This window comes from Pongo pygmaeus, chromosome 3 (genome assembly GCF_028885625.2).
Source record: "Pongo pygmaeus isolate AG05252 chromosome 3, NHGRI_mPonPyg2-v2.0_pri, whole genome shotgun sequence".
Taxonomy (NCBI): domain Eukaryota; kingdom Metazoa; phylum Chordata; class Mammalia; order Primates; family Hominidae; genus Pongo; species Pongo pygmaeus.
The window spans coordinates 167464308-167489968 of record NC_072376.2 but is presented as its reverse complement, the minus strand read 5'-3'; the positions used below and the strand labels follow the sequence as shown (position 1 = coordinate 167489968).

Genomic DNA, 25661 nt, shown 5'->3' with positions numbered 1-25661 from the left:
AGCACTTAGAAAAATATTGGCAGGATCCAATGCTATTTATCTTTTTCTTCACCAGCTTTATCTATCATGCTGTCTTATACAAATACATGAATATTCTAAAATTTCTTTTATGTGAAAGCGAGTAGTTTACACTTTCCACACTGAATAATTACCAACTCAGAAAGTGTTGCTTTATTGGAATGGGGGTGTCACACCTGTTCCAACATTCACTTGTTAACCTTTTGGACTTGGCTTCAATTTCTGGTTGAAGAAGTAAGTCAGCCTCCCCAGGTTTGGCAATGCATAGGCCCTGTTAGAAAATGGTGTGTGGTTTTGGTTTCCGCATCTGATACAATATATAGGAAAATTGGAAAGAGTTCAGAGAACAGAAACAAAATGATTAAAGGGTTGAGGGAATGAGGAGCTGGGATTATTTCATCTAAAGAAAAGCTTTTACAAAAGGCAAAATGGGGTATGTGCCAAAGACAGAATTAGAAAAGCCAAATTGTAGAGCCTATGTGGTTGAGCAGGTTCGATTGGCCTTTGTAGGCCATCCTGAGTCTGTTGGAGGGAATGGGGAGAAGTTGGTCTGCTTTACCGAGCATTGGGAAGGAGAATAAGCAAGTTAGGACAGAAAAGGGGAAATTAGGCAGGAATTACCTTAGCTAGGGGTTCTGAGATCTACAAACACCACAATCTTCAAAAGCAGGGACAACTTTGGTATATGCACTTCTTACATTCCAGCTTCTGCTAGATCTCAAACTATGATTCAATATAGTATGATAAAACCAACTTAACGATAAGCCTTGTTATAGTTCCTTTCAACTATATGATGAAGTGTTGGCATAAAAAATTATCGACCAGTTTTTCTTCTTCTTCCCAAAAATCAAAGCAAATAACTATATGTTGATATTCAAATCAGAGATTCATAATCTGTAAAATGTGATCATATTCTGTGGAGTTGACAATATCATACAGGCATGTGCGGAATTGGTTCTCAATGTTAAAAAAAGGAAAAGACTATCATCTCTTTTGAGTGGCTTAGAATCTAAGACAGAAAGATGTGCTTGATTACTTATTAAGATCCCTATTATGTCCAGGATTCTGATTTTAAAAACTTTAAGAACACAAAATTTTTGTAGATTCTAAATACCAGCTATAATGTTAAATACTAAATTATCTCCACTTTCACAAAGCTCTATATTAGTTAGGGTTCTTCCCAGCATGACATAACCTTCCTAGCAGCATCTAGACCAGTGTTTCACCAAACAATGTGGGCACTGTAGCCTTGGCCAACTTGACACATCACATTTAACCATCACAAGCTCCAAACACTCTTTGGCTCAAACATTTTCAGAAAGATGACATGTGAGTCAAGGGAGTAGGGGGGCTTCCTGGTATCATGCACCCTTCTTAACCCTCAGAGGGCCATCCCCGTGGGTGAGAAGTTGGGAAGAAGCCCTCCATGTCACAGGATTCTCCTTACTGGCCTTTAAGTACCATTTCTAAGTACGGAGTTGGTTTTTTTTTTTTGGTTGCGTTTTCAAGTACTGACGTGTGACTATTTTCTTGTGCCTCCCCACCACTCCCACTAACATGCTCACAAGTTCCTCCTTCTGTAGTTCTCCCAGGTCTTCCCAAAACTCACTATATCACCGTACTGATTTCATCAAGAATTCAGAAGAAGACAATCTTATTAAAGAAAATCATGAAGACAATAAATGACCAGTGAACACCATGGACACTGGAGCAAAGCTGGGTTCAGGTTCCAATTCTACTACCTGTGGGACTTTGGTCACATGACTTGCAATGCTCCTGAACCTCAGTTTCCTCATCTGTAAGATGGGAATACTAATTATAACTCCTTTCCTAAAAGGTTGATATGAGGTGCTTTGAACACTGCTTTGAGCACTTAGTAACTACACTATTTAAATTAACTATTACAAAGCTGAGGGCTACCTACAGTCTGAGGGAAAATGTTTCTGAAGATGGACTTCCTGTATTACTTAAACTGAATAACACAAAGTGAAGAAATGCCTTGAGCCTTTTTGTCCAAGTTTCTGTTTACAATACTGGGGATTTGTTTTTTTTTTTTTTGAGATGGGCTCTCGCTCTGTCATCCAAGCTGGAGTGCAGTGGCAATGACACAGCTCAATGTCTTGGGTTCAAGCCATCCTGGCATCTCAGCCTCCTGAGTAGCTGGGACTACAGGTATGCATCAGCGTGCCTGGCTATTTTTACATTTTTTTTTTTTTTTTTTTTTTTTTTTTTTTTTTTTTTGGTAGAGAGAAGGTCTTGCCACATTGCCTAGGCTTGTTTTTACTTCCTGGGCTCAAGCAATCCTCCTGCCTTGGCCTCTGAAAGTGCTGGGATTACAGGCATGAGCCACTGTATCCAGCCAGATAGTGGGAATTTTATATCCTCCCCCTTCACACACTCTGGGGGGCTAAGAAGTGGGAGTTTGATACTATTGAGAATTCCAAAATAATTCACTCCTAAAACATTTAATCATACAAACAACAGAGGGCAAGAAAAATACAATTTACCACATGCATTCTATGTACCAACCCACATATATTGCCTCATTTAAGGCCCATGACATCCCTGTAAATTAGATGTATCATCCCCAATTTAGAAAGGAGGAAACTCTAAGGCTTAAGATTTAAATAACTTGCCCCAAATTATAGAGCAGAATAAGGGTTTTCCAACTTTAAAGCTAAAACTCTGGCCAGTTACGCCATGATGCTTCCCTTACAAGGATCACACTTTGACCTATTTCTTGCAGGCTGTTGGCTTCTGTATTATCTAAAATTATTTTTCACATATCTGAGAAATGCTCTTATTTCTCTTACTTTACAAATTGAATTCTTAATTCTATAATTAAGGACATTCAGGACGTTCAATGAAGGGTAATTGTGAAATGGACGGGAGACCTTGAATTGTACATGCTGGAAATATAAAGCTTTAGAACTAATGGGAAAATAGATGTCTGAGGTTCTTGATTTTCCATTTGTTTTCCACTGTTTCTAAACTAAACCACTGTTTACAAAGAATGTGTCAGTGAAAGATGCAGTAAAAGATGCTTCTTTTCCTTTATTTTTAGACTCAAGTAAATATTTGTTAACAATATGGTTGATACGGTTTGGATCTGTGTCCCTGCCCAAATCTCATGTTGAATGGTAATCCCAGTGTTAGAGGTGGGACCTGGTGGGAGGTGACTGGATCATGAGGCAGTTTCTTATGAATGTTTTAGCATTATCCCCTGATGCTGTCTTCATGAAAGCGAGTTCTCATGAGATGTGTTTGTTTAAAACTGTATAGCACCTCCCCATTCATTTTCTTCCTCCTGCCTACTTCCCCTTCACTTTCTGCTATGATTGTAAGTTTCCTGAGGCCTCCCCAGAAGCTGATCCCACCATGCTTCCTGTACAGCCTGCAGAACCATGAGCCAATTAAACATTTTTTCTTTATAAATTACCCAGTCTCAGGTTCTTTATAGCAATGCAAGAACAGACTAATACAATGGTTTACAAAGTAAGTTGACGAAGCTGAAAAATAAGTTCAAGAAGTCCTATGAAATAATTAAGATGAGTAAGATTGCAAAGATATAATTCATCACAGTGAAGATTCTCATGGCCAATTCACTCTTGGTTATGGCTTCAAACTTCTACTTTAACAGACAAATGCATTCACTTACCCATAGGTTCAACCAACCATCTGTCCAACACATATTTAGTAAATAGAGACACACTAGATGCTAGGTACTGTTCTAGGTGCTGAGATAAAGCAGAATGAGGGTTTTGAGGTTGTAATAATCTAATAAATGAAAAAAGCAAGTTGATTTCAGATGCTGATAGGTGTTGTGAATGAAATATACTGAAAGGATATAGGGTTTATAGTGGAAAGGCTATCTGAAGTAGGGTGATTAGGGGAGATCTTTCTTAACAGAGGGCATTGGAGTTGAGACCTGAATGAGAAAGAGCTAGATCTTTCCAAAGCAGAAAAAAGAACTCCCAGGCATGGAAAGTTCTAACAATTCAAAGGTACAAGATGAAAAAGAAGGCAGATGGCTGAGTCCAGAGTGGTGGTATGAGGCAAGGTCAGAAAGATGGATAGGATCCTGTACTATTAAAAGGAGCTTGATTGAAGGAGTCTGAATTATAATCTAAGTATAATGGAGTCATTTCAGGTTCTAAGCAGGAGGTAATATGATTTGAGACAGCTTTAAAAACATTAATCCAGATGCTTGTTCAAGAATTACTTATAGGCTGGTTGCGGTGGCTCAAGCCTGTAATCCCAGCACTTTGGGAGGCCTAGGCAGGAGGACTGTTTGGCCCCAGGAGTTCGAGACCAGCCTGGGCAATATAGTGAGACCTCATCTCTACAAAAAGTAAAAAAAAAAAACAAATAAATTAATAAAATAAAATAAAATTTGCCAGGTATAGTGGTGGGCACCTGTAGTCCCAGCTACTCTGGAAGCTGAGGTGATGGAATCACTTGAGTCCACGAGACAGAGGTTGCAGTGTGCCATGATTGCACCACCGCACTCCAGCCTGGGTGACAGAGTGAGACCCTGACTCAGAAAACAAAACAGCAACAACAACAACAATAGCAAAAACAAAAAAGAATTACTTAAAAAGGGGCAAGAGTGGGAGGGGAGGGACTAGTTAGGGTGCAAATGCAGAGACTGAAGATAAAAAAACTCTAAAGACTCATAACAAATCTTTTTAATGGTTAAAGAGAGTTCACTGGGGGAAAGAAAGCTGAATTTATTTTAATAATGTCCCCATTTTCGGCAACATATATGCTACAAAGTCAATTATTTTATTGCTATTTGGTCACAGGTAGAGATAACGGTGTGGCTGTGGATTAGCAATTATATATAACTCCACTGCACATTTAAAAAGGCATTTTATTGTTGCTGCAAGAAACCACTATGCAGGGCTTTTGGTCCTCCCTAAAGGAGAGAAACGGTATCTAGGAAATTAATTCTTCTCTCAGGCCCAAATGCAAAATTGCAGAAACCACTTGCTAAATATGGCCAGCCATTCTTAAGAGTCCAGAAAGCCTTTTCTCAGGCATACTTTATTAGAGGCCATTGATCAGTTTCTACCGATTATTACGGTTAATTGAAGGGAAATCTGCGACTATGGCTATTTATTGGCATTTGCGTTCGGCTCAGACAGAAGCTAGTTTTGAAAGTGGTATCCGTAGAGTTATCCCGCTTGCAAACTTCCTTGCCTAGGGGTGGTGGTGGAGCGCTGAGGGCTTGCGGGGGTGTCAGCCACCAGGGCTTTCTGCTCATCAATCAGCATAGTCAGACATCCTGAAGTGTTATGATGGCGCTGAATGTGGAAAAAGGGTTTTCAGGGCGGATATATTGTCGTCATTCCTGGTGGCAGAGGGGAGTGACAAGAGGCTCACACGTCGCTGAGTAGTAGCACGCATAATAAAGTGTGGTTTGCACCATGTGTGCCACAGATTTCTCGGGTTTTCTGGAAGGTTTTTCCAAGTTCCGCCTTCTCCCCTTTGCAGCCATCCTGGCCCCAGCTGTGCATCGGCCTTTGACTCCATCTGTCCTTCCGCTGCGGACGGGACTCCCTCTCGCCAAATGGAGAACACAAGTTTGGCACCCCAAAGTGATGATAACCCCTACCTTCTCGGCTCAGAGCGAGCCAAGCGTCAGGCCTGCAGAGGGACGGTCAAGGGAATGGAGGGGGAGGCCGCTGAGAGGCTGCTCCCCTCACCTCCCCGCACCCATCATCACTTGGCACTTGGCCAAGCCCAGGCAGATGCCCCGCCTGCGCGTCCCCCACCCGCCCCGCGGTGCACGTCTCCCAGTGCTTTTGCATTTGCTTCTCTTCCGCCCTGCTGCAGAGCGCGGCTCGCAGGTTGGAGTTTGCCCTCGTGTGCGCCGCGTCACAAGGCGGGCAGGGGAAGGCAGGCGGCGGAGGCTGGGTCGGAGCAGGAGTCGCGCGGTCCGGTCCCTGGCGCCCGGAGACACCGCAGGGAACGACCGCCCCGCCCCCGGAGCAGTGGACAGGGCCGCAGACCTCCTTTCCCCCCTCCCTCTCTCCCTCCTCCCCAGCGCCCTGACTCCTTGCCTCCCCGCCCTTTCTCCACCCCCTACTCCGGCCAGATCCCCATCCTCTCCTTGTGTGTGCGCGCTTCAAATAATCTCCTCCTTTTTGGCAAAAGAAGTAATGCACCTGACTTTACCAGGTGGGAACAACCAGCCGAGTAGAACAAGGAACAGATGTAAAAGGAATAAAAGGAGAGAGAAAAAGAGATGAGACTCGTTTAAAGAAATCCAGGGGCAGAAGAGGTGGCTGCCGCGGCAGAAGCAGCTAGAGCTTCCCTGTGTGCGTGAGCTGCAGGCAGAGGACGCTTTCACCAGTTGCAGATGTAACCTCGGGAATTCCTGGGTCCGTCGGTTTGTTTGCCAAACAAAGTCTTTTCTTCTCTGGCTCAGACACTGAAGAGGCTCCTGGATTTTTCTGCGATCCCGCCACAAGCTGGCAGTTACCCGAGAGCCTTCCCAAGGAGCTGGAGGAGAAATGAGCCCTTGTGGGCGGAAGATGGGCGAAGGTCGTCAGCAGCGGCGGGCTCCCGTCGGGAAGCTCCTTCTGCTCCCGGGGAGGAGAGATACACCCCATGGGCGGTCAGGCAGCAGCAGCGCCAGGACGCAGCGCTCCCTGCTCTGGCTCTTGGTGCACGTGTGGCTGTGGGCGGCCTCGGGCTCGTCTGCCCAGTTGTTCAACCTCGCCCTTTCCGTAGACGAGGGGCTTCCCCCGGACACGCTGGTAGGTGACATCCGCGCCGGGCTGCCGGCCGCGCAGCAGCAGGAGGGGAGCGGCTTCTTTCTGTCGGAGGACTCCGATGACTCCCCGCTGCTGGACGACTTCCACGTGCACCCGGACACCGGCATCATCCGCACTGCGCGGCGCCTGGACCGCGAGCGGCGGGACCACTACAGCTTCGTCGCCGCCACGCTGCTGGGCGCTGTGGTGCAGGTGGAGATTCACGTCAACGACGTGAATGACCACTCGCCCCGCTTTCCCCTCGACTCCCTGCAACTCGACGTCTCCGAGCTCAGCCCGCCAGGGACCGCCTTCCGCCTGCCAGGTGCCCACGATCCCGACGCCGGACTGTTCAGCACTCAGGGCTACACCCTGGTGCAACCGTCCGACCTGCCCAAGGACCCCGCAGGCCCGTTCTTCCAGTTGCGCTACCGGACTCCGGGGCCACTACCGTCACCGCTTTTGCCAGGCTCCTCGTCGCCCCTGGAGCCTCTAGATCTGGTGCTGCTGCGGCGCTTGGACCGAGAGGAGGAGGCGGCGCACCGGCTGCAGATCGAGGCATGGGACGGCGGCCGCCCCCGGCGCACCGGCCTCCTGAGCGTGGAGCTGCGCGTGCTGGATGAGAACGACAACCCGCCGGTCTTTGAGCAGGACGAGTACCGCGCCGCGGTGCGCGAGGACGCCCAGCCGGGCGCCGAGGTCTGTCGCGTGCGCGCCACCGACCGCGACCTGGGGCCCAATGGCTTCGTGCGCTACAGCGTCCGCGCCCGGCAAGTGCCCGGGGCGGGTAGCAGCGGCGGGGCACTGGGCGACGCGGCCTACTTCGCCGTGGAGGAGCTGAGCGGCGTGGTGCGAGTGCGGAGACCTCTGGACCGTGAGGCACAGGCCTGGCACCAGCTGGTGGTGGAGGCCCGCGATGGAGGCGCCGAGCCTGAGGTTGCCACGGTGCGCGTGTCCATCGCCGTGCTGGACGTGAATGACAACCGGCCATCAATTCACGTGCTCTTTCTCACAGAGGGAGGCGTCGCCCATGTCTCTGAAGGCGCCCGACCGGGCGACTACGTGGCTCGCGTCTCGGTGTCTGACGCGGACGGTGACTGGGAGAAGGAAGATAAGGCCACAGGGGAGCTTGGTGTGGGTCTTGGAGACGGGAGCATCTCGCTGTCCTTGGAAGGAGGAGAGGGAGACTTCGCGTTGCTGCCCGGGGGCCCCCCAGGGGTATTTTTCCTGTGCGTGGAGGGGCCCCTGGACAGAGAGAGCCGCGATCTGTATGAGTTACTACTGGTGGCCACGGACGCGGGATCCCCGCCGCTGAGCACGGAGGAGACGCTGCTGCTCCGGGTCGCTGACCTCAATGACCAACCACCTCTCTTCACCCAACAGCATTACAAGGCCTCAGTGTCCGAGGCCGCGGCCCCTGGCACTGTAGTCATGTGGGTCAGCGCCTCCGATGCCGACGAGGCAGGCACTGATCACGCCTGGCTGCGCTACACTGTAGTCCAACTCTCGGCTCCCTGCAATCAAGGGGCTCTGCCCACCGCAGAGTGTGGACCATCTTTTGCCATTGATTCCGAAAGCGGTGCGATCAGCACTATCCGGACTCTAGACCGAGAGGTCCAGGAGGTGGTGGAGCTGAGAGTGGTGGCCCAGGACCTCGGAGAGCCCCCACTCTCTGCCACCTGCCTGGTGAGCATCACTGTAGATGATGTGAATGACAATGAGCCCATCTTCTGGAGGCAGGTGTACAATGCCACCATTGCAGAGCATGCCCCGGTTGGACACTGCTTTCTGCAGGTGAGTGCATCAGGCCTGTGGGCCAACCTGAAGGCTTGGGAAGGGATGGAGAGGGTTGTGAGTTGGCCTAGGATATTGTGATGTCGAGGATAATATTCCGGCTCTCAAACACAAGACTGGCTGTAGTTCCCCCTCTACAGTGAGAGGAACTGTCACTAGTCACCTAACTTTTTTTTGCCAGGGTCTTGGCTACATGATCACTAAGGTCCTTTCAACTTGACTTTTAGATCTTGATTTATCTTATTGAAGCCTGATTTCTTTCATGCTGGATGTGTGCACCTAAATAGGTTCAGGAGGAACCGCCCATTCTAAATCAGATCTCTTCCAACTGACAATGTCTCACATCATATCATATAAATATATGTATACACACACATGCATATATATATATATAAAACACACACACACGCATATATATATATGTATTTTGTCAGAGTGTCACTCTGTTGCCCAGGCCGGAGTGCAGTGGCTCAATCTTGGCTCACTGCAACCTCCTTTTCCCAGACTCAAGCAATTCTCCTGCCTGCCACCATACCTGGTTAATTTTTGTATTTTTTTAGTGGAGATGGCATTTCACCATGTTTGCCAGGCTGGTCTCGAACTCCTGACCTCAGGTGATCTGCCCTCCTCAACCTCCCAAAATGCTGGGATTACAGGGGTGAGCCACCACGCCCAGCAATGTCTCATATATTTTTTTTTTAACAGCTTTATGAGGCAACCTAGGGAATAAGGTAGTTCTCATAAGTGAGTTTTTCAAATGACCAAGTGTATGTCTTTATACACTGACACTGTTTTGAGTTACCATTTCCAGAGACTTCTTACATGTTTTCCTACCTTCCTTCGAAGCTTACAAAGGTTGGATGAAGACCGAAGTCATCTTTATTAGTTAGCATCAGGTGTGAGCTAAGCTCCTTCCATGACGCTTTCAGGACTCTGAGGGGCAGTGGGATTCAATTACCCTTTATAAAATGGGGCACTGTACACTGCTTTTTGATTTGGGTGTTTTGCCTTTTGTGGTTTTCCTGATCTCTCCTTCACTATCAGAATGGCATGTTTTGCCCCTTCCAGGCCATTACTTTTTTTTGCTTCTGATTTCCTATTTGTTTCTTTTTTATTTTTTTGAGACAGGGTCTTGCTTTGTGGCCCAAAATGGAGTACAGTGGCACAATCATGGCTCACTGAAGCCTGGACCTCCCAGGGTAAAGTGATTCTCCCACCTCAGTCTTCCAAGTAGCTGCAAGCACAGGCATGCACCAACATGGCTGGCTAATTTTTAAATAATTTGTAGGGACGAGGTCTAGCTGTGTTCCCCAGGCTGGTCTCCAACTCCTGGGCTCAAGTGATTCTCCCGCCTCAGCCTCTCAAAGTGCTGGGATTACAGGCATAAGCCACCATGCCTGGCCAATTTCTTATTTCGTATTTGATGGAGATAATCAAATTTCCAAGATTGATTTATTTACTCTGAAATAACTTGAGTAAATACATCTAGCCTGAAGAACTTACCAGGGAATGAAGCTCTAAAGCTTTATTTTGCTGTCAGCCTGGGTTGTTTTAAGATGTTTGCTGCTTACTTTCTGGTTCTCAGTTAGGGAGTTCAGGCTTTAGCTTTGCAAGTTGTCTCAAATAATAACCTTTAGATAATTGAGGTGCTACTGCAAACTAAAAGTGGGTTTCATGACTGCTTCCACCATTTTAATCTTTTGGGTATATGGGTGATAATAATCTCCATCCCTTTCTTTAGAGTGATTGACAGCTCTGAGTTGCTAGATTATTAAAAAGTGTCTTGATATGAATTAATGCTTGCTGATGAAATGGACAAATCCACAAATATTAGTGACTAACATTGTCAAAGTATATTTCTCTCTCAAGCAGAGTCTGATGTGAAGCAACTTGGCTGTTTCTCCTCCATCTGAGAGAGCCAGGCCTGAGAGTGACTTACACAACTTCCGCCAATGTCACATTAGCCAGAGCTCAGCCATGCAGCCTCAGATGTACTGCAAAGGAGGCTGAGAAATGTAGAGGAGCCCAGGTATGCCAGTGCCCACTGATAGTTTCTTCCATGGATTTCTAAAAATGAAAGTCATAAATAGTGACAGGTTGCACAAGCTGACTTCCAATATTCCTTCCACCTGGAACTCCCTGAAGATCTTGGTATGAATAGTACAACTTGGCTCCATTGGAAGAAAAATAAGCAGGGTGGATTAATTATGACTTTTTTGATGAAAGCCTGTCTTTAGAGTGGTTTCTATCATCGTGAGACGATTCTTCTATGAGGTGTGAGTTTATCCCATTGTTACGACTCTGTATGTGGTAGATCCATTATGGTGAGCTCAGCTTGGCTTACATGTAGGACTGCACCTCCAACAATTGCAACAGACCTTTCCAGGTTGCCAAGTATTGCTGCAGACAGCATTAAATTGTGCTGACTAGAATTTCTGGAAATTCCAGCGATCTAGCCCCTCAAGATTTGCAAAAGGCTTTTAGTCACTGGGCTCTCTGGTGGCCTCTCCAAGGCAGCTATATGAACTTTCTGTGTTCTGTATGCCCCGCAGCTGACTTACCCCCTAATTTCCATATGAGATTCAAAGAAGCGTCATCCTTCTTTCTACTCTCTCAATCTTTCTTTATACCACTTTGCGAAAACCAACTCCCCCATCTTGCCTTTGAATCTCATGACACCTCCTGTGTTCCATGGCTTTGCTTAATGACATTACATACATTCCGTGTAACTGTACCTTCTTTCTGTTGCCATCTACAAGTTTTCCTCCTTTACAGCTTATATCTGCTCAAGATGACTTTGTCAAAATCAAACAAAGCAAAGGAAATACAGGAAAAACAAAATCTTTCCTAGATTTCCTGTAAGATAATACCACGTCGTCTGATAAAAACAAACCCTTAAACTTCAAGTTGTCTTAGTGGTTACTCCACATCCCCAATGTTTGGGGTCCTACCACTGTAGTTGCTGCTCCTGCTGGCACTATGGTGCTGGCCACCCTCCCCTCTCCGAGTGCTGGCTGAACTCTTATATTCTCATGCCCAGACGAGACCTTTCCAAAGACTTATGAGTGAGGCAGAACTGAGGGAATTAATGCAGAGGACAAGAACCATTAGCAAACTGAGATAGATAACCTCTAGCTGCAAAAGGTTTTTACAACATTGTAGGCACTCGTCTGGACTTCTTAATAACTCAGTCCCTGCCTGTCTCAGGTGGACAGCCTCTTCTTAACAATCCACCCCTCAGGAGTTCCTTTCAATATCTTGCTGCCTTCTTGGTCAAGACAGAGAGGGAATTCCACTCTGAAGACACCCAGAGATTTTCCTCCAGTTCTCATGTTTGGTCTGAAAGATTCCATTTTCGCTCAGATAACTGTCAAAAAGATTAACTTCAACCTCTAGACAAGATCTCCATCCTCCACCCTACACTAAGTCTGATGTTGTGAGCTGCATTTGCAACTTTTATCTCATAACCAGATCTTAGTCTGTACTAAGTATAGCTCCAGCATTGAGACCTGAATTACATGTGATAACATGAAGAGTATTCTTTCATACTCCTTCAAATACAAGTACTATGTTCTTTCATTAATTCATTTATTTATCCAAACAACAACATTCATTAATTCAATAACATTGATTGAATTCAACAACATCTAACCAGCAAATACTTATTGAATATCTATTACATGCCAGGAACTGTTCTTGGTGCTGGGGACAGCAATAAGCAAAACGGGCAAGGTGCTTGCTAGCAGAGCTTATAGTGTGTGTTCTCCATCTCCTTCCCTTCTCTGTCAGTCCTTGTGAATGAATGACATGTGCCTGACTCCCACTTGCTGATCACCCCTTCTCCATGTGTTCTGACCTTCTCCCATCACTGTACTAAATTCTGCCTTTCAAGAGGCGTGTATCTATGTTTCTTTCAAATCCAATGGGCTTTACTTAGTCATAATCTCCCTCATGCTCTCTGAAGCATTTTGGACTGCTGACCACTTCCTCTTTCTTGCGTGCATCTTTTTCACTGCCCATTGTCTCCTTACATTCTGCCTCTCTCTTGCCAATTCCTCTTTTTCCTTTTTTCTCTTGTGCCACCCCACACTCAATGTGGTAGAGGCATTCCCAAAGGCTCTGTCTTCCCCTCACTCCTTGCCTTTCTATAATCTCTTCCTGTATATTCCCAGAAGTTTATTTTAAAAAAAAACCTCATAACACCACATGGATGTAAGGATTGGAGATAACTGGTATTTCACGGTGGAAAGTGGTATGTAGAGCTTTATGGGTGGGAAAGTAGATCTATCCAGTAGGTCGGGGATTCTCTGTTATATACATTTTTATTTACAACCTGTCATGGATGCATTCCACTGCAGCTGCACATTTTGCGTGTATGTAGTAATGTGTAATGCATTTCTAGGTATGATCATCTCCAAAAGAGAACCACTTAGGATGGACTTCAGAAAGTTGTGATCAGTAAGATTTCCCTTCTCTGAAGATTGAAATCTTACAATAAGTTGATTTCACTAACAACTAAACTCCAGATGTCTATTAATGGTCCCCTCACCTTTTAAATTATAAATGAAAAGTGAGCAACTGTGGAAGTAATTTATATTTTCATAGCCCATTAGGGAAATTATGCTAAATCATTTTTACAAATGCCAGGTTATTTGAATCTTACTGAATTAAAATATTCATTTAATCAAAATATGTGCTTTGTAGTGAAAGTAGATCAGGTAAATATAATCGGAAATATAAATTAATTGAAAATCTATGTAATCCATGGGGATAGGAGGAATTGGAATAATCACGGTGTGTCTGGTTCCTGTAGTGAAGTAATGGGAGGCCGTTTTGGAGACATGGGAGATGTCAGTGTTTGCACAGAGTTTGGCCTTTATTATTATGGAAATACATGGGAGATATGGGAGGTTTGTGAATAGAGATTGACATGTGAAAAGTAACGTTTTAGGAAGAGTCATCTTAAATTAGTAGAAAGAATAGAAAGAAGTAAGGAGGGAAACCAGGTAGGAGAGTTCTGAGTCTCTTGTAATAACACATATTCAGCTACGTGGGCCTGAATTAGGGGAATGGTAGTGAAGCGTAAGAGGAAGGATGGCCTTAGAGGTATCACAAAGGAATAAATATATAGATGTGAGTGAGAAACTGGTGGAAGGAGTAAAAAATGACACCACGTTTTCCATCTGGATTAGTCGGAAGAATAGGAAAAGCTGGAGGAGAGAGTTTTGGGGGAAAGATGCTGGCTCTCTTGAGTTTTTTATTTCAGTGTGAATTAATGGCCAGTAGTATAGGAAAATACATCTTGAAGGATACTTAGAGCTTCAGAACTACTAACAGGAGAGAGTGTAAGGTTGGAGACATAAACTTGGAAGTTACTCATGTGGAGGTGATACTTAAAGCTGTGAAAGTGACAGGATAATGAGAGAAGAGTCAATGGCTAAGGACGCTGGCTGGGACGAGGGTCTTGCGACTCATATGATGTTGGGGGGCAGGTCTCTGTGATGATAATGCTATGTGCTTGTATTCCTGAGCCTTAAGGACCACAACCCAGAGAGATGGTTGGAATCTTAGTCCATTTTCTGAGCTCCTCAACACAGCTTCTGAGATATTCAGCCTCCCATGCCACAATCCCAGGCATTAAGGCACTCGTTATTTGAATCTGCCTGTTTCTCTCTCCTCTTATTCCTGTTTCCTATGGACCATCTGGTCAGTCCCCATGTGCAGTGAAGACAATGACAGCCTGTTTTAGTCATTGTTGTCCCCATTGTAACTCTTGTCATCCAGGCAATTTGGTCTCATGTTTCTTCAGTTGACCCAGTTTTGATGTCCTTATTGTTACTTCCTCTCCGGGAACCCTACCCTACAGCCATTCCCTGTAATCTGGAATCATTTAGAACAACTCTACCTCTTATGTCTCATCTCATTCTCTGATCACAGCTTGCCGGCCTTTCCGCTTTCTCAGCCTTTGATTTGGTTTGCATTTATTTTTTAATCTAGATTTTTTTCTAGACTACTTGCTCTTTCTTTTCTCTTCTTGTATATCACTCCCCTCCTTGCTTTAGTTCCTTCTCTGTTCAGTTGTAATTCTTCTATGCACCAAACTAATCCTTCCTCTTCCATACTTGTATACATATCACCAACAGTAGATCTCTCCAACTATATCTCCCTCTGCCCCACACACTCTCTGAAACACTCAGACTACAGGGGACTGCTCGAGTAATTCCAAGTGATAACAGAGTCTACTTAGAGTAGAATTTAAGTATGGTATTTTAGTATCAGCCAGGCCCTCAACTCTGTTGAGTAATTTTGTTGTATTCATCTAAGCATCTCTTCCACAACCTCATTCGCTTTAAGCATCATAGCCTGCTGCCTTTACTCTTTACAGGTAACTATGCTTCCTACTTAGTAGACGCTAGTAGTTGAAAACTTGCTTGTGTTTTTGCCTGCCACCATGAGGCTTTTTGTAAATGCACCATCCAATCCCTAGGGACTAGGTGATTTTTCTTTGTCCAAATCAAACTCACCCATTCATATTCTCCCATCCATCTATCCATCCATCCAACAATCCCCTATTCCATCTTCTCTGACATGGATTCTCAATCACTCCATTTCTCCTTTATCTTTTACCTCTACCTCTATACTTACTTATTCTCTTAGCATATAACATGACTCATAGTTTGTAATATTTAAAAACTAAGTATGTGAGGGTCTTTTTCACTCACTTCTTTCCTCAATGTCCTGTAGGAGTTGATGTCCGCTACCTGTTGGCCCATTTTTTTCCCCAGGCCTTTCCTAATCAAAGAAGAGTTCTGGAAACCTGTGCTGCTATCAAACCAATATCTGATATCTCTTGATGATGGACTCAGTACTCTGTTTTGGTTCTTGAGTAAAAGTGGCCTTCTTTCTCATTTGTTAGTGTCAACAAGTTGTGAAAAAAATGTAGCTGCTAAAGTGTAAGAAATGACATATGGAATTTATTTTTGCTCATTTCTTAATGTTATACACTGTAATTGATGGAAGCCATTAACTAATATGTTTCATATGAGAAGAAATGGTTGAATCAAGCAAAATAGTATATTCTATTGAATAGGCAAAAGTGTCTTAGTCTTGATTATTGTTTAAATCATCTTGCTACATTCACTTTTTACTGGATGGTTTTTGGGCATACTAACCCTACCATATATGTACAGTAAGACACCGTGTCTTCCTTTCTCAATAATTCTGTTTTGAATTTCCTTTTAAATAGCCCAGGCTGTTACCTTCATTTCAGGCTTTATCACTTTCCCATAAACATGCAGATCTCAGAGTCCACTGATGAAGTGTGTGAAAGCTCTTTGGTAGAGAGGATGGAAGAGGTTTGCTCGTTCTCATTATTTCCAGGTGTCCTTCATTTGGACAGAAGACGAGTAATCCAGTGGATAAAAGCTTGCAATGCAGAGTGAAACATACCCAAGTTTAAATTTCAGCTCTGTTACTTAATAGCTTAACCTCAAGTAAATTCCTAAACCTTTGTAAGCCTCAATTTTGTCATCCATAAAATAGGGATAATAATGGGATTCACCTGGTAGGGTTATTGTGGAGATTAAATGAGATGATGCATATCCAGGACACAGAGCACTGCCTAGCACATGATAAACTCCCAGGAAAGTTTACCATTATATGTAATTTCACTTGAGTGTGATTAAACTATGGAGCTAAGAGAGAGTGAGAAAAAGAAACGTCGGGCTGGGCATGGTGGCTTTTGTCTGTAATCCCAGCACTTTGGGAGGCTGAGGTGGATGGACAGCTTGAGCCCAGGAAGTTTGAGACCAGCCTGGGCAACAGAGCAAAACCTCTACAAAAAATACAAGAATTAGCCAGGTGTGGTGATGTGCACCTGTAGTCCCAGCTACTTGGGAGGCTGAGATGGGAGGATCAGTTGAGCCTGGGAGGTCGAGGCTGCAGTGAGCCATGATTGCGCCACTGCACCCCAGCCTGGGTGACAGAGCAAGACCCTGTCTCCAATAAAATAAAATTAAATAATAAAATAAAATAAAAGTCAGTTCTTTCTTTTAAAAATTCCTATGGCTAGTCATGTTAAATGGCTAGAGATATGATCTCAATAGATACTCTAGGAAAACCATTGTCCTAATTAATACCCAGGGCTTCCATCCCAAATTCAGTCAGCTTCCTACCTTGGACAACTAAACAGGAGCTGTTTGTACAAAATTTACTAACAAAAAGGGACATCAGTTAAAAATTATTTGTATACCACTTTTAAGAAAGCTGAACAACACAAATCTTTCCTTAAAAGTTCTTTTGCATATTAAAGGAAACATTATTAAAATAATTGTTAACATATTATTGTAATTAGAATATTAGGCCAGGCAGTGGCTCATGCCTGTAATCTCAGCACTTTGGGAGGCCTATGTTGGTGAGTGCTTGAGGCCAGGAGTTTGAGGCCAGCCTGGGCAACATAACAAAACCCTATCTCTATTTCAAGAAAATACATTTTAAAAAGAATATTAATGTAAAACTTTTTTCAGTTGAATTGATTTGTATTGTGTGTGTACTAGATATATTGATAGCCCTTCATGCAATCAAGTAAATTGTTTATACATGCTTTATAGAAATTAAAATCTTTATTTTCTATTTTAAATGGCTATAGTAATTTGTAATTATTGCATACTTGCTTTGATGACACTGTTGATTTATCTCATGCTAAATTCTCAGATTAGAAAATGCCATCTCCTTGATGCTTTTGAAAAATGTATTACGGCAAAAGGCAGGGAAGACCTGTAGTAGAGCTTCACTTTCATGAGAATAGCTAAGAAGAAAGAACAAAACAGAACTTGGCAATTTTTGAGTGGCTTCATTACTGATGACAGTTAATCTAAAAATTCTGTTCAATATGACAAACCGTCCTCCAACTTTCAAAGCTCTTTTGTTCAGATTATTCTGAAATTTCCTTTGTTCTTTATTTCAATTAACTGTGTAGAATTAGCAATTGTTATGGGTATGATTTCAAGAGATTAAATATTATTTTTAGCCTTACCGTATATGGCCTTAAACACGATTTGATTTTTAACAATTGTTTAGTTAGAAACTCCTCATGTTTTATGTTCATCTTTATTTCTACATTTGGAAACACAGAGGAAGTTAATGTTTATTTAGAGATTGACTTGTCTGGTCCTAAGAATATCTATTATACAAGAACCAAGTTATGAGGTAAAGAGCAACCTAAGCTTATGCACTGTTTACTCTCCTTTGAAGTACAGATTATTTTAAGTAGGAACAGTTAAAAATAATACAAAGGCTGTTCTGTTACATTGTGTATAAACAAGAACACAATATTTCAGTGCTGTCAGATATATTTCCTGGACTCATCTTACAAGAATTTTTATATGGCATTTTTCTTGTGTAGAATCTAATTGTCATGCTTATGTCTGTTTCACTTCCACTGCCTCTATCAGCGTCCAGCATAAAGAAGAGAGGTGACAGGGAGGCCAATTTATAAATTAATGTTTGACGGTATTAGAGGTAATTTGCTTGCTGGCATTAAACGTATAGATTCTACATATATCACAGCATACTCTTAATACCACAACATGAATTTAATAAGTTTACCTTGAGTCTTGAATCTTAGTAGATTTTAAAAGAAAGATAATTTTTTTGGAACACAGTAGTATTCAGATTTGCCATTTATACAGAGGAGTACAACTGTGCTCTAATCTAAATTCATAATATCTTAAGGCTACTTTATCATTATTTCTCTAAATGTGTTTTAACATCTGAAGTACAGTTACCACATTTGTCTGTTACTTGTGAAGAAAACTTTTTTTTAAATGAGATACCTTATTCCATGTGCCAACAGGAATCTTTCTAGAGAGTGCTTTTTCTTTATTTTAAAAATTTTTTTCTGCTCTATTCTTTCTTTTCTCTCTTTCAGAGATTCCAAATATACACATTAGACCTTTAGATCTGAGGCCTTGAGGCTCTGTTCATTTTTCTTTTCAATAATTTTCTTTTCTATTCTTCAGATCAGATGGCTTGTATTATTTTCAAATTCACTGTCATGTTCTTCATCACCATCCTGCTGTTAAGCCCTTCTAACACATTTTTAATTTATTATATTTTTCACTTATACAATTTTCATTTTATTCTGTCTTATAGTTTCTGTTTCTTTGCTGATATTATCTATCTTTTCATTCATTACAAGAGTGTCTTCCTTTACCTCATATAACTATAATAGCTGCTTTAAAGTTTTTATCTGTGAAATCTAGTCATCTGTGTTTGGCTTCTTTAATTGTTTTTTGTCTTGTAAATGTATCATATTTCTCTAGTTTTTCAGATATTTAATACTTTTTCCTTGTATTCCGGACATTGTGTGCATTATGTTGTGGAGACTGTAGATTCTTCTGAGTGTTACGTTCTTCTGAATAATGTTGATGTTTTTGTTTTAGCAGGTAATCAACTTGATTGGACTCACACTGCAAATTCTGACTCTCAGGCACCTGTGAAAGCCCCATTTCAGTTCTGTTTTTTCTTAACTGGGCTGTTTTCAGTCCATATCCCATGCATGTGGAGCTCAGAGGTCGGTCAGAAATTTGGGCATAGTTTATGTACAGAATTTCGAGCTTGCCTGGATTTCCCCTCTCTAAGATTTCCGTCTTTCTCTCTAATGGCTATGGTTGCCTGGAACCCTATCCTAAGGTTCTTGTGTCCAGAAAGACTGTGTGTTTCTAGTGACTCTAGCCAGCCTGCATGGTACCTTGACTGCTACTCACCCTCAGGTTCACAGCCCAAATAAATAATCCTCAAAAAATGGGAAACTCACTCCATATAAGTCCATTCTTCCATTTTGGACCCCTTGTAAAAAGTTGAATGCTTTTACTTGCCCCTAGAAGGTTCAAATATTTTTTGTTTCTGTTTTATTTAAAGTTTACAGTTGTTACATGCAGGAGGGTAGGTTTCAGTAGGCGTATACTCAGTCATACCAGAAGCAGAACTCCTGCTTTATTCTTGCATTTCAATTTCTATTAATTTCAATGAGATTCAGATGACTAAGACTTAATATTAAGAGTCCTTTGAAAATAAAGCCTGTAGAATTTTACTCTAGTTGTATAATATATTATATTGTTCTTGAGTGATAGCTATTGTGCACAGCTGCAAAGGTTTACTAGGTCAATGTGTTTTGGATTAACTAGTGTTACTAGTAGTAAATGCTAACAGTTTAAAATTATTTAAGTATTTTTAAGCTTCACCTAGTGTGAACAAATTATTGCATGTATTTATGATTATGGAATTTTAATTGAATAATTGTGATAATCCTTCACGGAAAAGTAGAAATAGAAATCAACTCCATGAATTAGCTGATAATATTTCCCACCCTATTTGGGATTGACTAGGACATACAGGAAAAGTCATTCACTGTGGCCCATTTGAGGAACATCAGTCTTTAGCAAGCCCTGACCACATGATTAGAACCACCTAAGACTGTTAAAAATCGTAAAGACTAAGTTTTGAATGCCAAAGACACTTTCATCTTAAGTAGAAATTTATTTTGCTATTTCTCTTTTTGAGAGTCAATGCTCTGGGACCCAAATATCTCTCACAGAGTACGATGTTCTCTTATCATGTATCAGATAGAAACTGACATTTCCTTTGATAATTGCTTTCTTTCCAAATCATCTATAACACAAATCTGATTATGTTACTCATGCTGAGCACCTTCCGTGGCTTTGCACTACTTGTAAGATCAAGTTCACATCTAACCCATTCTGCCTGCCTCTCTATCCTTGTTTCAAGGGACTCTTCCCCAGTTCTCTGTATTTCAAAAAGGCACCATGCTTTTTCTCAGCTCAGGCCTTTGTGCTATGTTATGGTCCGAATGTTTGTATGTCTCCAAAATTCATACGTTGAAGTCCTAATCCTCAATGGGATCCTTTTGGGAGGTGGGGCCTTTGTGAGATAATTAGGTTTAGATGAAGTTATGAGGGTTGCATCTGCATGATGGAATTAGTGTCCTTATAAGAGAAAGAGAGAGGAGGTGAATCTCTTTCTGCCACGTGAGGCTACATCAAGAGGTCACCTGTCCACAAACCAGGAGGAGGGCCCTCACCAGAACCAAACCATATTGGCACTTTGAGTTTGGACTTTCAGCCTCCAGAACCATGAGAAATAAACTTCTGTTGTTTAAGTGTTTAAGCTACCCAGCCTACAGTATTTTGTTATGACAGCCTGAGCTGAGTAAGACACTCTAGTTCTTCCCTTTGCAGTGAATATGCTGTCCTTGTCCTCTCTGCCATGAGTCTCCCCTTCCCCTAGCTAACTTTTACTTGTTTCTTAAAAATATCATGTCCTTAGGAAGCCTTCCTTGACCACCTAAGCTCCCCACTTGCCCACTGTTAGTTAAGTTCCCATCTTATAAACACCTAAAGATAATATGCATTATGCGATAGCAAAGATAATATCTCTTATCATATATCAGATAGAACCTGACATTTCCTGATACCGCGTAATGCGTATTATGTTCTGCAGCATTCCTCACAGGTAACCACTTAGTATCTGCTTCCCTGCTCATTATAAGCATCATGAGATGATGGCAGAGACCTTACCCATCTTGCCTACTGCTGAGTGCTTAGTAAAATGCTTGGCACATAATAAAAGTAAAATTTGTTCAATGATAAAGTGAAATATCCTGCATGGTAGCCACATAAAAGAGTGTTGATTGCTTGAAGAATTGGGCACATTCTGCAGGGTAACAGTGAAGTCTATAATCTTTCATGTTCTTACAGCTTTCTGAAAAGCAGTGCTGTCATCGAAATGCCTGCCATAAGCATTATACAACAGTAAGACAATTAATACCCTTTTTGTGTTGTAATTTAGTATCAGACAGATCTTTCCATTTCATGTAAAAAACATGATCTTTGTCTGTGCCTCTTTACTGTTAGAATATGAAGCTATGAATTTTGCATATTAACAGAAATATTACCAGAGTGATTTTGTTTCTTAAATGTCTCAAGTTAATAATCTGCTGTTTTGTCTTTTAACCTTGAGTTTCCATGTCTCCACTTGTAAGAAATCACTTTTTAAAAAGCATATATATTTCTCATTGTTATGCAAAAAATTTGGGTGGCAGATTTGAGAACACAATATTTTAACTTTTTAGTTTATTCTGTTCTCTAGTTTGAAAAATAAAACAATTGAAAACTTAAAAAAACAATTATAGTAGATATATTTCCTCTTGTTTTTGGAGAAATGCCAATATTGTGAGGCACTTTCCCAATCCTTTTAAGCAGAATATGAGTTGATTTATTAATAGTTATGTGCTCAGTGAGACACAGCAAGAGGAAAGAACAGATAGGCTTGAATCTATCTGGCTCTGTGTTTCATAAGCTGTGTGTATTGAACCTCATTTTATTAATCTAGAAAATGGGATAATAGTATGTACTTTGAAGGGTTATTTTGAGAATTGAAGATAATGTATTTAAAGCACTAGCACATGTAAGCACTTAAAAAGTTTCAGCTATTTCTTATAAGTGGAGGCATGGAAAGTCAACCAGTCATTGTTGTTAGGACTGGCTCTTACTGGACTGGGTGAGATTTCTGGGTGAAGCAATGTGGGAAATATTTACTACATAAAGGTAAATAGCATGTGAGTCCTCTGTCTGCTGGGTTAATTTTCTTGATTTACTTTGACTAACTAGGACTTACTTGCTTTTGTCTTAACAAATAATGGGACTGGACGTGGTCATAAATAATACACCCTAATCCTGAGAAAAACTAATTTAAGATATGGCTGTACTAAATGCAAAAAAAAAAGTGTGGCTAATTTATTCCTTTAAGATTTCAGTCCTTTAAGCTTATGAATTAAATGACTCTACCCTTGAAACTTTATATTGTTCTCCAAGGGTTAATTTATAGCCTTGATGGGAAGAACTCTATAGGGTACTTTTTTGATACTTTAATTGGCTAATAAATTTTAAGATCCAGAGCCACTCTGAAATATTAAACCTTCAGTTTAAATTACAGTTTTGCCCCTTTCTGATTTTGTTGGGTTTGATATATTAAATTTAGAGTAAATATATAAGTTTACAGAAGGAGTTCAGTACATTTGTTTCTTTGATACGTATAAAAAATTCAAAAACCACTTATTACATTCCCTTGCTGAAAATTAATTAATGTGGCAATTAGGATAAGGTAATAGCGATTTTAAAAAGTAGTAATACCTTAATTTTATTATAATTAGATTATCAGAAATAATGTAAATTATAACTTGATTTTAGATTCATTGTCCTACTGATTCATAACTTAGGAAAAGCTAAAAAATACAATAATAATATAAAAATGAATTCATTCCTTAATGAATGTTTTTCCTACAGAAGAAAACATGCTTATAATAATAGCTTGTAATCAACATTTATGGAGCACTTCCTATATTGCCAGGCAGTATTCTAAGAGATTTGGATTAATTAACTTGTTTCATTCTCACAACACCCTACATGGAAGGTATTGCTATTATCCTAATTTCATGGATAAGAAAAATTGGGAGTAGCATGGTTAAGTATCCTGTCCAAAATTCTCCAGCTAGTAAGTGGCCAAGAGGCTTGGCCTGGGGTCAGGGAGCCTGAGGGTCAGGTTCCCCGGAAACAACTGCTGAGGTGAAGATGGACGTAGTTTATTGGTGTGTGCTCTTGGGAACAACACCTGGAAAGCAGTGAGGGCAGCAGCGTCGGGCATAGTGGAAGGTGAACCATGATGCAAACACAGCAAGACCTCAGCCTCTCCTGTAGGGAGCTCTGGGTTGGAGGCGCCCTTCAGATCTGTGCTCAGTTGAGTCAGGGGGCTGCCCCTGAGGAAGGGGCATAGCCTTGCGTGAGGAAGCTCCCTTTAGCTGAGGGCATTTTTCTGGGGGACACTACACTGCCTGATGGAGGAATAAGTGCCTGGGCTTGAAAGGGGATTCTGGGCGGGGCACTGGGCCATCCACTGCAGCCCACCTGTGACTGTGACCTTATTTAGAAATAGGAACTTTGTTGATGTAAGTTAACGCTCTGAAGATGAGATCACACTGGATTTAGAGTGGACCCTAATTCCAGTTATTGGTGTGTAAGACAAGGGAAAGGGAAGTTTGAGACAGGGGAGAAGGACATGTAAAGATGGCAGCAGAGACTGGAGTTACACTGCCATAAAGCAAGAAATGCCAGGAGTCACCAACAGCTGAAAAGGGCAAGGCAGGATTGTTTCTTAGAGCCCTTGGAGGGAGCATGGCCCTGCTGATACCTACTTACCTTTAATATCAGCTCAGATTTCAGATTTCTGTCCTCAAGAACTGTGAGATAATGAATTTCTGTTGTCTCAAGCCAGTTAGTTTGTGGTACTTTATTTTGGCACCTAAGGAAATGAATATAGCGCCTCTTGGGCTTCCTGGGTCCACTTACTTCCTAAATGTTTGTTTATTCCATCCGGGAACTGCTCCTCCAAGACTCTGGACTCTGGTCGGTTTCTTTTTCTGGGGAAACTTACAAGAAGATCAGTGGGAGGAGCCATAACTCTCTGCTGCAGATGGTTTTGGGACTGCAGCTGATACTCATCGTCTTCCTCTTCTCCTGCCCATTCTAGAATCCCCTCACGCTTGGCTAGCACCCCTCTCCGTCAAGGTGGTGTGACTCAGATCTTCATCCTGGAGGGGTCAAACACCTGAATACCATAACCCTTCTAGGGCTGTATCCACTACATTTGTCCATTTGCTATCAAAATTGGGCAAGGCAGTACCAAAAAATATTTCCATGTGTCACCTGGGTGTCAAATGAATTCTCCCGTCTGCATTGTATAATATTAGCTCTCCCTTCCTCTTAATGATCAGAGTCCATTATTCCTGACAGCATAGTAACTTCTTTCCTTGCAGCTGGTCGCTTGGCACAAGAAGACCGAATAACCAACCAGATAGCAGCCTCTGCTTAGTTTAATGGAATGATCACTGTGTCCCATGGGGAAGTGCTCCCTGACTCTGGGAATCGGAGTGTCTGAATGCACTGAGCCCAGAGTTGTGGTGGTGGCCAAGGTTTTTCACATAGAGTTGGAGTAGTCAGTAGAACCAGCTATGCAGAAGGGATGCTTTGAAGTAACCCTAGCCTGAGGATTTCTGGAGCAGTGGCTGAAGAGATGATAGAGCCCACCTGATTGGCTTTCCTCATTTCTATAGGCTCAGGGAGGTGCTGTAGCTTATCCAGGGTCACACAGCTGAGCAGCAGCTGAACTGGGCCCTGGACACTCCCATCTTGGTGAGGCACTGTGCGGCTTCCCCTGACTTCACATGGATTAATTTTACTTAATAATGAATATGAGTTGGCTGATACTTAAAATATACATTTCTGTTGAATGATTTTCAAATTTGGTTTCTAACTGAAAAGTTATTCTAATGAAGCCAATTGAGAGATTTTATTCTCTATGTGTGATGTGGTATGTGTGTGTGTGTGAATGTGTATGTGTGGGTGTTTGTGTATTGTGGGCAGGGTGGGGTCATCTCTGAAACCTACATATTTAATATGGGTTTTCATATCCAAGGCAGTTTTACAAAGTCTTTATGCTTCTGTCAGTGTTAGCGGTTCATTAAAAAATTACTATTATAAAATGTACTCAATTGTAGACATTTTGGTGAGAGAGTGAGTCTTTCTCTTGCAGTTAGTCTTAATGAACAGTTTCCTGGAAATATCGTGTATGCCAAAAGTTTAGGGGAAAAATGAGGACTTTCTAATATGTTGACAAAAATGTAGTGTTCTTTAAAAATGGCTTAAAATATCCCACAACGTTTAATTTAATTTAATTTAATTGTTACCTGCTAGCTGAGATTACAGTGGATAGATATACTGACAGTTGTCTCAGCTGTCTTTAAGAATATGACAGAGCTCATTTCTAGGATGCTTTTATTATTATGAGATTTAAAACGAAACAATTGGAACCAAGATTACTTTCATACTGTTCTGTAGTCACAAATGTTAGACTTGGAAGAGATCTCAGTACAGAAAATTACAATCATTGTCAAGGGGATAAAGTATAGAAGAGAAAACAGCCTTTTAAAACTGTGGATTATTTACATATGTGTGA

At 42.0% G+C, this 25661-nt stretch overlaps 1 protein-coding gene across 4 annotated transcripts in view; it reads left to right on the top strand.

The window, feature by feature from the left end:
• Positions 1–5890: 5890 nt before the first annotated feature.
• Positions 5891–25661, top strand: part of DCHS2 (dachsous cadherin-related 2) — a 259479-nt gene continuing 239708 nt past the window's right edge. For all 4 annotated transcript variants that reach the window (XM_063664223.1, XM_054485608.2, XM_054485610.2 and 1 more), the window contains exon 1: positions 5891–8573. In XM_063664223.1, coding sequence (XP_063520293.1) covers positions 6537–8573 — 2037 coding nt within the window. In that variant the 5' untranslated portion in view covers positions 5891–6536. The remainder of the gene's footprint in view (positions 8574–25661) is intronic.